The sequence below is a fragment of the Pteropus alecto genome, unplaced genomic scaffold, assembly GCF_000325575.1.
Source record: "Pteropus alecto unplaced genomic scaffold, ASM32557v1 scaffold103, whole genome shotgun sequence".
NCBI lineage: Eukaryota > Metazoa > Chordata > Mammalia > Chiroptera > Pteropodidae > Pteropus > Pteropus alecto.
The window spans coordinates 11,286,732-11,301,611 of NW_006436288.1; the positions used below are offsets into that span (position 1 = coordinate 11,286,732).

The following is a 14,880-nucleotide window of genomic DNA, read 5'->3' on the forward strand; positions in this document are numbered from 1 at the left end:
AGTGGACCAACCATCGAGTGATGGAGTGGCTGCGCTCCGTGGACTTGGCAGAATATGCCCCCAATCTCAGAGGCAGTGGTGTCCATGGTGGGCTCATGGTAAAACTCTGTTTTAATTTAAAAATTGACTTCATTTTGTCTCCTTTAGTCTAATGAGTAGGATTTTATTGGTTTACTTGTTATAATCCTAAAATCATCTACCCCAACTCTCCTGGCACTATTTCTAGTTATTATATAACTTTAAATCAGCTTTAAACCCATTTTTCTTTCATTGTCTTCTTTTATGTTGGATAACATCTGGCTACTGACTCTCAAATGACCACATTTTAAATCCTCCACAAAGATTCAGATTGTATTTCTGCACACAGATATTGCAGAGAAGTCGGCTTCCAAAGGGATCCCAAATGCAATATTTCAGAGAGGCAGAAGCCCTGACCTTGTAATGCCTGGATGTCAGGACCAGCTCTACCTCTCACTAGCTTGGGCAAAATAAAGGAAATGACATGTAAATTAAAGATCAAAGTTCATACTCTACGTATCTCACTGGGCTGTTGAGATAGTCGTTGGAGATACCTAAATGAAAGCTTTGCGAATTATAAAGCACAATACAGACATATATGATATATGATACTTTAAACAATCTTAATTTTTCTTATAGGTTCTAGAGCCTCGTTTTAATGTAGAAACAATGGCTCAGTTATTGAACATCCCACCAAGTAAGACCCTGTTGCGAAGACATTTGGCCACTCATTTCAACCTTCTGATTGGTGCTGAGGCCCAACACCAGAAGCGTGATGCCATGGAGTTACCAGATTATGTACTTCTCACAGCCACTGCCAAAGTGAAGGTTTGTTCAAGCCCACACCATTTAATAATTTATTAAAGCAATAATCAGTTAAAGCCAAAAACTAAAGCAAAGGCTCAATTTTGACTGTTACTTGGCTATCTTATTTTCTGGGGTTTACTAAATTTTGTGGATTGGTTGAACGTAAATGCATCTTTAAGAGTAATCATGAAAATGCATTTTTGAAAGTTACCTCCTGGGAGAATCTTTGCTCAAATCATTTATTTTACTAGAGTTACCAATAATAAAGAACATGATGTTGGTTTCTATAATTGATACTTTGCCAATGCACAAGGCCTATAAGTTGGACCCCAGTACTGATTGCAGTGTCCTGTTTTTCCTACAGATAAATCAAGTATAAGAGTTCCATTTCTCCTTTTACAGATTCAGCTCATCTGGTTTATAATTGACCAACCTTGCAAGTTAGGAAAAGATACTTAAGAAACGTTCTGCTGATAGACCAGCAGAGAAAGGATACTCCTACTTTGCCTGGATACATAAATCATATAGCATTAGGATTGCTTTTTCTTCTTTTAAATCATTTCTATGTTAACTCCTCTGAGTGTTCTCTCAACTAGCTTAATTGTAGAGATAGGGTTTATCAGCTCCTTCACAAATAGGTACCAAGTGTTTTTGTTTTGTTGTGTTGTGTTGTGTTGTGTTGTGTTGTGTTGTGTTGTGTTGTGTTACGTTACCCCCTCTACCTGCTTGACACTTTCTCTTCAGCTCCCTTTCTCCTTAAAAGATGTGCCAGATTTGAAACCTCTGAGAGAATCTGTTCTATATACATTCACAGCATCAGCATGATCACCATCTCCTTAACAGATAGTCTCAGGGACTATCCAGTGACTAAAATGGAGATTCCTTTCCAAGTATCATTGGAAATTTTTCTCCAAAAGAACAGGGACTCTTTTAGCAGTCACCTGGATGCAGAACAGGCATACAAGATACTATAGCCTCACCCAAAATGAAAATACAGTAAGGACCATTTTCTTCTACCGATCTTAGATCAGAAAACCTTATAAAATTGGATTTAGTCCCGAGGAATCCCATTGCATTAAGTCCCGTTTAATCAAAAATTAAGGCTCTTGGCATATTTTGCTTTTAATACTGTGACTACCCAGCCAGTTGGTATGAATAAGGAGATTCATGACAGGGGTCATTTATCATGTTTGGATGCATCGATCATATGCCTAGGATGCCTTCGTTTTTCTTATACAAATCTAATCATTCAATTGCTCTTCTGTGTATGATGAAGTGAATAAGTTATACATATCCTTTGTCATATGATTTTTATGACAAAACGACAATATGAATTTTATCAAATCCTTGGATTTTTTTTTCTTCTTTCTTTCTCTTAAAGCCAAAGAAACTTACCTTCAGCAATTTTGGGAATCTGAGAAAAAAGAAACAGGAAGATGGGGAAGAGTATGTTTGTCCAATGGAATTGGGACAGGCATCAGGAAGTACATCTAAGAAAGGATTTAAACCTGGTTTGGACATGCGCCTATATGATGAAGATGATTTGGACCGGTTAGAGCAGGTAAATACAACACTGTATATGTATTTTAAAGTTCTTCCAGCATTGAAACACTAAATGGAAATTTTGTGTACTGTGTCTTCTAATCAAGGAAGTTTTCTTTAAATGCCTATAAAAAAAGATAATAGTGAGTAATAATAGTGAACCCTTACAGATTGCTTACTACATCCCAGGCACTGTCTTAAGTACTTAACATATATTAATGTTCATGGTAATCTTAAAACATAGAGAGTATTGTTATCCTAATTATGGAGATAAAGATACTGAGACACAGAGAGATTTAGTAACTTAGCTAAGGCAGAAGAGCTGGGATTCTAATTTGCCAGCCTGCTCCAAAGCCTGTGCCACTTACCTATGTTAGACTGTCTCTATATTAAGGCAACCTGTGTATTAAAACAAGTCAGGAATGGATAGTTTATATTACTTAGCCTTTTCAGTATTAAGTCATGAGACTGAATATTGCCTTTTATTCAAAATTCCTTTGGTGCTATTGTCAACATCAGAGCATTAGGTTAGATGTACCAATAAAGTCTCTTCTAATTTTTAACATCCAATTGCAATAATGAGAGGAAATTATCATCAGAAGTGATCTGTTGCTCCTACCCCATTCAATACAACTTGCATTATTTCTTCTTAGACTTGTTTATTTTGCTGCAATTTCCTCATTATAGCGCGACTGAGTATGTCATGTTATGGTATGTTCTTTGCAGATGGAAGATTCAGAAGGGACAGTGAGGCAGATAGGTGCATTCTCTGAAGGCATCAACAACCTAACGGTAAGTCTGTAAAATGAATTTGAAATCTTATTCTAAATATATGTTTGAAAACAACCCCAAGGGACTACATGTATATAGTAGAGAATGTGTAGTTCGGAGCTCTTGGCTCTCAGTGTGTATGACTCCCATCTCCCTGTTTTCCAGCACATGTTAAAGGAAGACGACATGTTTAAAGATTTTGCTGCCCGTTCCCCCAGTGCCAGCATCACTGATGAAGACTCAAACGTTTGACCATAGCACCTGGATGAACATTAGGAGCCCTTGGTCTCTCTCTATTTCTCAAACACTCACAGTATATACAACAAGCAGCAGATTATATATTGGTTATTGTTTCAACTTCTCATCTGGAAGTGGAAATGGAAAGCAGGGGATATGTGCCTATTCTAAAGTTGCCGCAGAAAGTGAGACACTGGTGAATGAGAGTAGAATTGTTTTTCCTCTATTTAATGTAAAAATCTGTGATATATTATATTTAAAATATTGCAATTAATATGAATACTTCACCGTAGTGTTTCCACTCACATTCACAGTGTGGACGGTTTGGGAAGCAGTAACCCGTATGTGGGTGATTATGTCCTGTTGGTGTGACAGCACTGCAGACATTGAAGCAGAACACGATATGCTCTCAAAATTAAATATGTAGAATTTCTTTAAGCATTCAGTGTCCCACTAAATGCCAGCCACACATCTACTTGCCTCTTACTGTCCTATTTTTATATATTTTTCTAAATAAATGTATATATTTAGTACATAGAATATAGAACTTTTATTTTATGACATAAGGAAGATGGTAAAAAAGATCACACTGAAAAACATGTTCATATACCAGCTAGTTCTTGGAGAGGTCAGGACAGTCTTTCTCTACAATTGAATTTTAATGATGTTGATCATTCAACTAAATTAGTATGTATAAAACAACCCTTCTTTGATGACACATCACAAAGTAGTTAATTTTTTAAGAATTTCAACCTTAATCTTGGATTATTTTAACTCATAAGGAAGAACTCGAGGGAGTTTTAAATACTGTAACTTGAATGCATTCAGAAGCTTCCCCCAAATTTGTAGAAATGATTTCTGAAGAAACCAAACCAAAACAAAAACCTTTACAGTATTCTTATTTTCCTTTTTGCTAAATATATCATTACATCGAAAAACTAACAGTCTGACTGTTATTAATTGTACATTTCTCAGGCTATCAACGAATGGAATCTTTAAAAAAAAGTGGAATATTTGAACATTTTGCCTCAGAGTTCATTAACTCTGAGGCAGCAAAATTAGTTTTATAATGGCTATATTGTGATAAAATATAGTTCATGTTTTTCTGTAGCATGGGGCCCAGATATTCTTTATAAAGAAAATGAAAGCAACAGCAAAAACTGTTACTGTGTTTATGATTTTTTTAGGAGTATTAGGAAAAAATATTGTTTTCACTATACCATTATTCATGATAGCCAACTGTGGTAAAGACAGGTTTTCAAAAATTGACATGGGCTAGGTAGTTCGATTTATGTCAGTGGACTTGCTTATAAACTGTATTTGAATGTCAGCCGTATGATCTTTCAAGTTATCAGCAACTTACCAAGCTTTTCGTCAAGGAACCTGTTAATACTGAATTACTATTCATTCATAACTAAAATGACTTGATGCTAATAATAACCTTTTGCTCCCTATCATTCATTATTTGGTAACTGTATTGGACTCTTACTGAACTTGTGTTTTATTTTGATGTGGATATACATCACCATTTGAAAAATAATTTGTTATTCAAACCTGGTTAAAAATACCAGGAGACTGCTATAGATGCCAAATATATTTTATTCAGGACAATGTAACATAACTGATGAGATGATAAGGTTAAATTTTTCTGATGAAATATATTTTATTTTACAAAGTATTATACACTGCCGCTATCACCATATGAAAAGAAATAAAGTCAATTGATAATTGCCACATATTTTTATTGTCTGTCACTTTATTTTCTTTTGTTCAGAATAACCAGTAGGCTTTATTTCTGATATGAGAACAATAACACAAACACAAACTCCCATAAATTTGTTTGGGGTTTATAGCATGTATCTGCAAGTAGAAATTTGAGGCCTTTGAGGTATACTTTTGTTGAAAAGTAACAGGCAGCTGAGCTGGGGGATGAAGGATCATGGCAGAAGGGACCTCAGAAAAGGAAAGAGAAATGATTCACCTGTTAATTTGAAGAAGTTAGCTGTGGGAAGTGTATGGTTCTTTAAAGAATTAAATGCTATTTCTAATTTAACAAATTTGAAAAGAGGAAACATCTTGGAAGAGATTACTAAATATTGAAAATAGAGAGAATATAACTAGAGAAGAACAGACTTTTTGGTGGAAGTTAATACTTCTAACTGAATAAACCAGTAGGAATCTACATGAATACAACACACCCAGTCGGCAAACAGGGAGGCCTGTTTGTTTAGCTATATGTATATATGCTCAGCTATGCCAAGTAAGCTGTGGAGTTAGAAAACTGAAACCACATTAACAGATGCGACTTTGCTGCAAGATTTTCAGATGCTGAAAAGACGTTCTGAACAAAGTTCACATGTTTGATATTTGGAGGCAGTATTGATTGGGTGCAGAGAAAATGGGACAAAAACCATCTCAAGAGTTGGCTCTGAAGGACAGCAAAGAGGATCTCAGCATCTGTGAGGTGGTCAGTGGCGCTATAGTCCATGCAGCTCAGAAACTGAAGGAGTATCTTGGATTCGAAGACCCTCTGAGCAATCTGTGCCCAGCTCCAAACACTCTGAACGAGATCTTCTTAATCCACTTCATCACTTTCTGCCAAGAAAAGGGAGTTGATGGGTGGCTCACCACCACCAAGATGACAAAGCACCAGGCCTTCCTGTTTGGGGCGGACTGGATCTGGACTTTTTGGGGATCTGACAAGCAAATAAGGCTTCAGCTGGCGGTACAGACTCTGCAGATGTCTTCTCTCCCTCCTGTGGAATCTACACCTTGTGACCTCTCCAATCCGGACGCCAAGGCAGAGGAGTCTTCCGGGAAGAGAAGTAGATTTGATAAGTTGGAAGAATTCTGTAAATTGATAGGAGAGGATTGTCTGGGCCTGTTCCTCATCTTTGGTGTGCCAGGAAAGCCTAAAGACATCAGAGGAGTTGTCCTGGACAGTGTCAAAAGTGAGACAGTGAGGGGTGGTCTCCCAGGAGAGAAGGCCGTGACACAATTTGTCCTGGAAACTGAAGACTGTGTCTCTATCAGAGAGCTGCTTGGAAACTGTCTGAGTAAGAAAGATGGGCTAAGGGAGGTGGGCAAGGTTTATATCAGCATCCTCTGAACTGGTTATGTGTGATGAGACTGGCCTGTAAGATGAAAAGAAAAAGATATTTTGTTCTAGTAAGCAAGATCATCCACTTGCATCATCTCAGCATGAGATTCCCCCCGACCCTCCATTGAATGAAAATTATCACCTGGGTCAAAATGTATAAGTGTCATGATTATGGAGAGAAAAAAAACCCAGCCCATTTTGCAGGGAAAACTGACAATTTGGCTTAATCTTTATTTACTCAATAATAAAAGAGGAATTTGATTTGCCAAAAAAAAAAAAAAAAGTCTTTATTTGAAACAATAAGTCTAGCTCTTAAAAGTGTAAAATATGTTTTTATTGCCATGGGTGGGAGATAGGAGGGTGGGGTGGTGGGTGCGTAAAACTGCATAACAGGTGTAATTACATTTACAACACCAGTTTCAATTCAGGACTCCTAAGCAAAACCCCGCACTGCTTTCTTCCTTGAACCCCTGCCCTTACTCCTGTCTCATCCCAAACTGCTTCCTCTGCACAGAGGCCCCCAGTGGGATTCACTTTGGGGTCGGCTTGAGTTAGCTTTACCTATTAGATTTGCACACAGTAACCCATATAACGATCACTTGTAATAATGACTAACATTTGTTTAGCTTTTGCAGTAAGGGAAGTAGATTCACAAATAAAAACCATCCCTGCTTAAATGCCTGGGTGAGATTATAACAGTTGTGCTGGGGTGGAAACAATTTTCCCTCTATTCTTCTAGAAGGTGAAAACAAAAAAGGCTTAAAAGTGTAAAGGGAAGGTATATTCATTCACACATGATTGCTAAATGCCTATTACATGTTAGGCGCTGTTCTATGCCTTCCCAATCCAGCAGTAAAAAGAACAAAGTCCCTATTCTTGGGGAGTATCCTATTATAGTAAATCAGATGAGAGAAAAGAGTGGCCTGGACCAAAGTGGGAGAGGAGGAAGGGTGAAGAAGTCAAATTTAGGAATAGCTGAAAGTGAAAGCATACAGCATTTGCTGATAATTGGATGAGAAGTATGAAATATATCACGATTAGAATATACATACAGGCAGAACTAAATTTATCTTTGACATTCCTTCATTCCAAGAAACCAAAAGATCAAGGAAAGCATTTAAGCCCTTTGCCTTCAGTACATGAACATGACTAGACCCAGGAGACATCTCTTGAAGTTGTTAAACAATAACTATTTCTACTTCGAATGTTCCCGGAAGGTTTTAAAACCCAATTAATGTTTCCTTGGCATATAGTGACCCCTGTCTGCAGCAATACCGTGTTGTAGAGTAAGCTATCAAGAAGGTGGTGTAGTAGAGTAGAAAGAGTATTCAACTTGGGATCAGATGTGGGTTTCAGTCTCAGTTCTCTTAAGAGCAAGATCTAGTGGCTTAATTCTTTTGTAATCTGTAAAATAGGAATGATTTCAACTAGTTCAAAGAAGGCAATGCTTATGACATTTTCTATACTACACTGTAAGTGTACCAAAATTTTGAAGAGTCTAATACAAATTCTATTTGTATTATAAGCTGGATGTAAATCGAAAGACAAAATATTTTTAATTAAAATAAAAATATGAAGTTCTTGCTGATTTAAAAATAGTTTTTCTTTTTAAAAAATCTTCATTCTCATGTAAAAATTCAAGTACAGAAATGTGGAAAATTAAGTTCTTAGGGGTCTCATCTCCACACACATACTCACTCCCTCCAGTCTGCTGTTTACCCTTCTAGAATCTGTACTGTAGATTAAAAATATTTTACACAGATGGAATCATATGACCCATAACCTTAAAACCTTAAAAACTTATTTATATATTGTGGACAATTTTTTTATGCTAATAAATTTATATCCATTTGATTCTTTTTAAAGCTGACATCAATGGTCCTCAGTCCTAGAACATTAGATTTACTTGGGAAACTTAAAACAAAAACAAAAAACACACCAATGCTCCAAACACACAACTGATCAGCATCTCAGGAGGAGGGGACCTAAATGATAATTTTAATTTCTCCTGAGGTAATTTTCATATTCAATCAGGATTAAGACATGTGTCTAAATAGTACTCTATATTGTAAGTGTACCATAACATTTAACCAATACTGTTTTGATGGATATTTAGGTTGCAAAGTCCATCCACATTCTTGGATATTTGCATATTGTATATTTACCACACTTGTGAATAGACATATTTTGTTTGCTCACTTTTTATAAAGAAGTTAGTTTTGATTAAAAGTCACTGTTAGTCATTGGATTAATGCAGGTTTAAAATATAATAAACACCTATTATAAAAAAAAACCTTAATATTTAAAATTGTTCTACATAAGACTAGTTACATAATTTGTGAGGCCCAGAGCAAATGAAAATGTGGGCCCTTTGTTCAAAAATTATTAAAAATTTCAAGACAAAGGACAGCAGAGCATTAAGCCAAGCGTAGGGCTCTTCTAAATGCAAGTCACATGCCCATGAAACCAGTTTGATTTCTACAACATGCTGGGTTATTTGGTCATGAAGGTTGTAAAAGATTTTTATCATGCGTGATTGCAGTTTAAGATCTTTTCCAATTGAAAAATTATGTAATTCTTAGTAACTCATGTACACAATAGTACATGCTTTACTCTTTACAGTGCATGAAACATATCATTGCCTGTTGATAAAGCATTACAAATGAGTTTTAACTTTTAATATAAAATGAACTTTATTGTACTTGATGCCTGGGAAAACAATGAGAATTATATCTGCCTCCTTTAACTCTAGTCATATCTATCCACTTTGTTCTTAGGGAGAGAGTAAAACAAAAGCAGAAAGCATAGGGAGGTAGACTGAGGACCTAAGTCTCTTAACATCTTGCTCAGAAATTGAGAATCCTCTGAATATAAACATTATATAAGGATTCAGACCCTTTTGTCCCTAAATTTCTATGATATAGAACTTGCACTTTATTGTACTAACATACACAAACTCAAGAGAGAAAAAGTGGCTGCCATATTGACTCTAAGCTTAATGCCAATGGCCATTTATATTATGCCTTCTGAAATATAATTCATTCAATTACAGTGGTCCTGAGGAAGATACTGTTCCTATTTTCCTTAAAATTGAAGCTAAGAGATGTTAAGTGGGCTTGCCCAAGATCACAACCAAGCAGAGCCTGGATTCAAACCTCAAATGCATCTGGCTAAAAGGCCATCCTTTTAACATGAAAAATAGAGGAGAGGGGAGAACACCATATGAAGATAGAGGCAGAGACTGGAGCCATGTGTCTACAAGTCAAGGAATGCCATGGATTGCCAACAACCATCAGAAGCTAAGAGAGAGACATACAGAGAGTCTCCCCTCAAAACTTCCAGAAGGAACCATGAACCCTACCAACACCTAGATTTTGGACTTCTAGCTTCGATAACTATCAGAAAATAAATTTCTGTTGTTTTAAGTTACCAGGTTTATGGTATTTTTTATAGGAGCCCTAGAAAACTAATATACCATACTGCTGCTTTGGAACAATAATGGGATGGTAAGAGGCCAGGAAAGATGAGAATGGTTGTTATTACAAATACTTGTCCCTATAAAGCCATTTATTCCCCTCATATACTGATGGCTGCCTATGGCATACTGAATGCTCACAGGAAGAATACTTTGGGACACCTGCACACTTCTGCTCTACCAGTTGTATGCTTACCAAGAGTCAGTTGTGTTTGTTCCCAGTTCTTGTTATTATAATTGTTTTTTGATTAAATATTATACTTACCAGTTGAAAAACTAGAGGGTAATTTTATTAAGGGCTGTATGCCAGTCCCTCCTAGGGCAGAAAATGAGTGCTCATTAAAGAATGAGCATTATTTTCTAGATCCTGCTGAGTGCCGATATTTTCTAATTCTAACCTGATCTACAAATAAGCTAACCAAGTCATTGAAAATAGTTATATTCTGTGCACACAGTGTGCTCACTGTACTCCAATATTCTACCCAGTTGTTTGTCTGTATTAACTTAATTAGACTCACACAGCCTAGAAATGGTGAAGCCAAGTTTTAAACTCAAGTAGTCTGGCTCAAGAGGCCATTCTTTTAACTACTATCGGATATCGCCTTTCCCCTTGGAGCACACCTCTTGGAATGGCTGAATGCTTTTCTTTAATACAAGGAAGTGTAGAAAAGCAGCAATTGCAAAGGAGCAGGGCCCTAGGGTAAACTGCCTGACTCCATGCCCTATGAAGTCCCACCCAGAACATACCTGCCCTCTGTGAGCCTCATTTCCCCCATCCCTTACGATCATTACTTGCAGTTGTCCTTGCACTGACTGCGTCAATTTTTTAAGAAATATTTTGGCTTCCTTTCATTACCTTTTTTTCTATTTTGGGGGTGCCCTTTCGACTCGGGCGCTAATTTCGCGGGCCCACGTGGGTCAGGTTTGCACACCCGAGGGGCGGGGCGAGCCTGCGCGGCAGCGGCCTCAGGCCCGCCCCCGGGCGCGCGACCGCGCTTGTCCTCCGCGGCTTGCCGTCTTCGCGGCCATGGCGGCCGCCGCTGCGCCACGCGCGTGGCTGGCCCTGCAGCCGGCGGCCAGGACCCTCCGTGCCTTCTCCAGCGCCGTTTCTCCGGCCACTGTTGCCCAGAGTTCAAGACCGCGTGAGTGTCTGGTGCGTCGTCTCCAGGCTTTGGGGAGGAGAGAGGGCAGAATATCGGACCCATGATGGCCGCCGCGGTGGCGCAGCCAGCGCCGCCCGTCGGGTCGCTACGTCCTCTGCTAGCCGGTTGCTGCCCCCGCCTCCCCAGTAGGAAAGCCATGGGTGTGGGTCTGTTCTTTGCGCGCGTGTCGCCCTATTCCTAGCCGCAGATTTCTGCATCTGGGAGCTACCTGCTTGTTCGCTCCCTCCCTTGCGCTCTCTGGTGCTCCGTCCCAGGTCCCACAGCCACTGGCACGGGGTCTCTCAAGTTCCTGGTGCGCCGAAATGTTTCTTGGGCAGTGTTGGACCGCGGATTTTCCAGAACTTTAAGAGCACACGAATGTTCCAGGACAACCTGCAGCTCTGAATTCCAGGCCTCCCTCTGCCACCAAATGGGATGACCTTTATTGATACAGGCGTTATTGAGGTGACCTTCACTCAAGAGAGATTATAGGGATGCCTGAAACCGTTCTTGCCCTGGAGGAACCTCGTGGAAAAAAAAAAAATAGATTTGTTAACGCAGACTATGCAGTGTGAGATGCTGTACCAGAAGCGCGAATAGGGTAACTTGGGAGCATTGAAGAGGAGCCCGCAGGAGTCAGGAAAAGCTCTGTCTAGCAGGGGGCATGTGCAGTCATTCCCTACGTGCTATCCGTGCTACCTTCTACAATATCTCTGTTCTTTATACGACGAACAGCTCAGTCTAGGGCACCATCTCTTCTACAAACAGTTCCTTTACTGATCCTTATTTCCGCTCTTGCTCGCCTACATTGAATTCTGACAACAGCCAGAGTGAAGTGTTCAAAAAGCAAATCTTACCACTTCCTTGTTCAGAATTTACAAATGATTTCTCAATGCTTTAAGAAATATGACACATCCCTTAATGCAGCATGGTGGTTCTTCGTAGCATTAACACTTGTCTCTTTCTTATTTTTAATTCATTCATTCTACAAATACTTAACGCCTACTGTATGCTAGGCAGTGTTCTAGATTCTGGGATACAACAAAGGTCCCTCACCTCATGAAGTTTACATACTTTGGAGGACATCAGACTATAACAGGTAAATGTCAGTACAGTGTCAGGTAGTGATTAGTGCTATGAAGAAAAATAAAGCAGGGTCTCGAGAATGATGAATTGGAGGAGTAGCGAGTATAGAGTAGAATAAGGTAGGTAGTCAAGAAAGACCACCTTGGGGTAATGTCATTTGAGTAGAGCCCAGAACCATGCTGAGACCTGAGAGCATTGTTGGCACAGGGAACTGCAAGTGCAAAGTGAGAATAAGCTTAGGGGTGTGATCAAAGAAAAGAAAGAAGGCCAACATGGCTGGAGCTAAGTGAGCAAAGAAGACACTGGTAGTATAAGATGTCAGAAAGCTAAGTAATGGCCTGATCTTGTAAAGGCTTGGATTTTATAAGTTTGGGATCACAGTGGAAGTTTTTGAACAGAAGTGATATAATGTGATTTACACTTTTAAAAGATCACTGGTTGCTGTGTAGATAGCTAGTTTTAGGAGGGTAAGAAGTGGAAGCCAGATCAGTTTGGAAGCTGTTGTAGTAGTCCAAATGAGATGACAGTGGTATGGTCGGACTTGAGATCTATTTTGAAGGTAGAGCTAATGGAACTTACTGATGGGTTCGGTATTTGATATGGGGCTTGAGAAAAGTCTCAAGGAAATAGATTTTTGTCCTGAGTAATTGGATGAATGGCAATACAATTTATAGGGATTGGGAAGACTGGAAGAAGAAAATCAAGAGCTCTGCCAATGATATGTTATGGTTGAGGTGCCTATTAAATATCTCCAATCTCTTTCTCAATGGTCTTGCTGTTCTAAAGTTTCAAACATATTAAACTGGTTTACTTGATTTTTTTCCATCTTCTCTCTCTCTAGAACACTTTCTCACTTGCCTGTTCCCAGGGCTACCTCCTGCTCATTCTTAAGGTTTTAGCTTAAAGTCAACTTCTTCAAGGAGACTTTCCAACTAATTGACTAGGTTTTATCTCCTGGTAAATGTTTCCATTAATATTTATCATTGTTAATGAAATTACTTGTTAAATAGTTATCTTAACTTGACAGACTTTCTGTTCTTTAAGAGCAAGGACTATGTTTCTTTTGTGCATTGCTGCCATCTGAGTTTTTGATACACAGTAGCACTCAAATAACTTTTGAATGAAAAGGAATTATTACTGAGGGATAAATAAGAATTTGACTGGTAAAGAAATGAGGTAGGAAAGGGGAAGGTGTCAAACGTCCGGCAAGTGGAAGGGAAGAATATTCCAGGCAAAGAGAACGGAAAGTTCAGAAAGACTAAAGGGACTAGAACTAGAAGTTCAGTGTAGTTGTGGTTCTTTGTGAAGAGAGGTGAATTAAAGATGTGAAGAATGTGATGTAAAGTTTAAGAAAATGAAGTCTTGGTCCTTAGTTTTCTTGCCTATAAGTGACCTTTAAACAAGGATAATGGTAGTACTTATAGTTCTTGTGAAGAATAAAATTAAATGAGATAATGATGAAAAGCATTTAGCACATTGTCTAGCAAGTGAAAGGTCTCAATAAGTATAGCTATTATTATTTTAGTGTAGCAAAACATTTAGAGAGGCATAAGGTAATACTTTGAAAGATATATACTGTATAGAAGTAATCTGCCCTCTCTACAGTTATGTACTTTATTAGGAATGGCTATGATTTTTGTTGTTGGCAGTTCTAATATACAATAGAGAAGGAAAAACTCAAGGCTTTGTTTGTTTGTTTTTGATAGAATAATTCCAAATATGAGCAAATACATTATTTTAACTTGGAAATGTGAGTTTAACTATGAACTTTAAAATTTATTGAAAATATTTCTTTAGATAATGAGTTCAGTTTGTATTTAAATAACTGGAATTTTCTTACCTATTTCTGATTTTTCATTAAGATGATTTTAGTCCCTGAGCTTACAGAAATTATTGTTTCATTTTTTTTGCTACTGAATACCTTAAATCGTGTTTGAATTATGGGTTCATGATCAATGGTGAACAACTCTATGTTATAAGATACTCTATAACTATTATTTTCTTTTAGATACAACAGAAAGAACGTCCAAATCTCAAAGGCCACTGAAAAGAAAGGTAAACAGTTAATGTACTCTAATATATATTATCTGAATTGTTTCTGAAGTTCTAAAGTGAGGCAGGTATTCACGATGAGGAAGAAGAATGCTGCCCAAGAACGGTTCATAAGGGGATGTTTGCTTGATGATGACCACAGTCCGGAGTCTAGTGTTTGACTGGTCTCTGTCAGTACCCTGAGAGCGGATCATCTTTGAGAGGTGAATTCACTGATATATTTCCAGGAAACAAGTACATAAACCAGAATGTAGAATTATTTTTGATGATTCTTTTAACAGTCATGGGGCCTGGAATGTATGCATTAATCTAACCCATTTGGCCTCACCCTGTGGGCATCTCCGGAGGAATCCAGATTATGAGGTCACTTGGAGAACGTGGAGTCAGAACAAAGGCACATTAGTTGGAAGTTAAATGACATCAAATTATAATGTCTAGAGCTGTCATGATCATAGGAAAATTAACCTGCTTCCAGGACATATACTGTGCTGGTTTTGATATTGCTTAAACAGGTGTTACTGAATATTTCCTCTTTAAAGGATGCTTTTATACGCTGGCCTTCCCCTTCTATTGAATATAGTTTAACACACACACACACACACACACACACACGTGTTAATGTGATTGGCTAAGCTATCATGTCACTATTC

The 14,880-nt window shown here is 38.1% G+C and overlaps 3 protein-coding genes across 7 annotated transcripts in view; all 3 read left to right on the forward strand.

Annotated features, from left to right (window-relative positions):
- Nucleotides 1–5,113, forward strand: part of PPFIBP1 (PPFIA binding protein 1) — a 148,971-nt gene extending 143,858 nt beyond the window's left edge. The window contains exons 27-31 of the mRNA XM_025047411.1: nucleotides 1–98; nucleotides 658–846; nucleotides 2,207–2,386; nucleotides 3,094–3,159; nucleotides 3,304–5,113. The exon at nucleotides 1–98 is cut by the window's left edge and continues 16 nt beyond it. Of these exons, the coding sequence (XP_024903179.1) occupies nucleotides 1–98; nucleotides 658–846; nucleotides 2,207–2,386; nucleotides 3,094–3,159; nucleotides 3,304–3,390 (620 nt within the window). The 3' untranslated portion in view covers nucleotides 3,391–5,113. The remainder of the gene's footprint in view (nucleotides 99–657; nucleotides 847–2,206; nucleotides 2,387–3,093; nucleotides 3,160–3,303) is intronic.
- A 136-nt stretch (nucleotides 5,114–5,249) lies between these two features.
- On the forward strand, nucleotides 5,250–6,778 carry REP15 (RAB15 effector protein). Its single transcript, XM_006912709.3, has one exon. The coding sequence runs from the start codon at nucleotides 5,774–5,776 to the stop codon at nucleotides 6,482–6,484; it is 711 nt and encodes a 236-aa protein (XP_006912771.1). The 5' UTR covers nucleotides 5,250–5,773; the 3' UTR covers nucleotides 6,485–6,778.
- Nucleotides 6,779–10,926: 4,148 nt separating this feature from the next.
- MRPS35 (mitochondrial ribosomal protein S35) overlaps nucleotides 10,927–14,880 on the forward strand; it is a 33,306-nt gene continuing 29,352 nt past the window's right edge. The window contains exons 1-2 of one of the 5 annotated variants that reach the window (XM_015590043.2): nucleotides 10,927–11,092; nucleotides 14,187–14,233. In XM_015590043.2, the coding sequence (XP_015445529.1) occupies nucleotides 10,978–11,092; nucleotides 14,187–14,233 (162 nt within the window). In that variant the 5' untranslated portion in view covers nucleotides 10,927–10,977. Of the gene's footprint in view, nucleotides 11,104–11,240; nucleotides 12,192–14,186; nucleotides 14,234–14,282; nucleotides 14,434–14,880 lie in introns of those variants that run through there. The other 4 variants (XM_006912710.3, XM_006912711.3, XM_015590044.2 and 1 more) reach the window with 4 other exon arrangements.

Excerpts from the sequence above, each read along its gene's own strand:
- REP15 (XM_006912709.3), top strand. The coding sequence starts at position 5,774 with ATGGGACAAAAACCATCTCAAGAGTTGGCTCTGAAGGACAGCAAAGAG.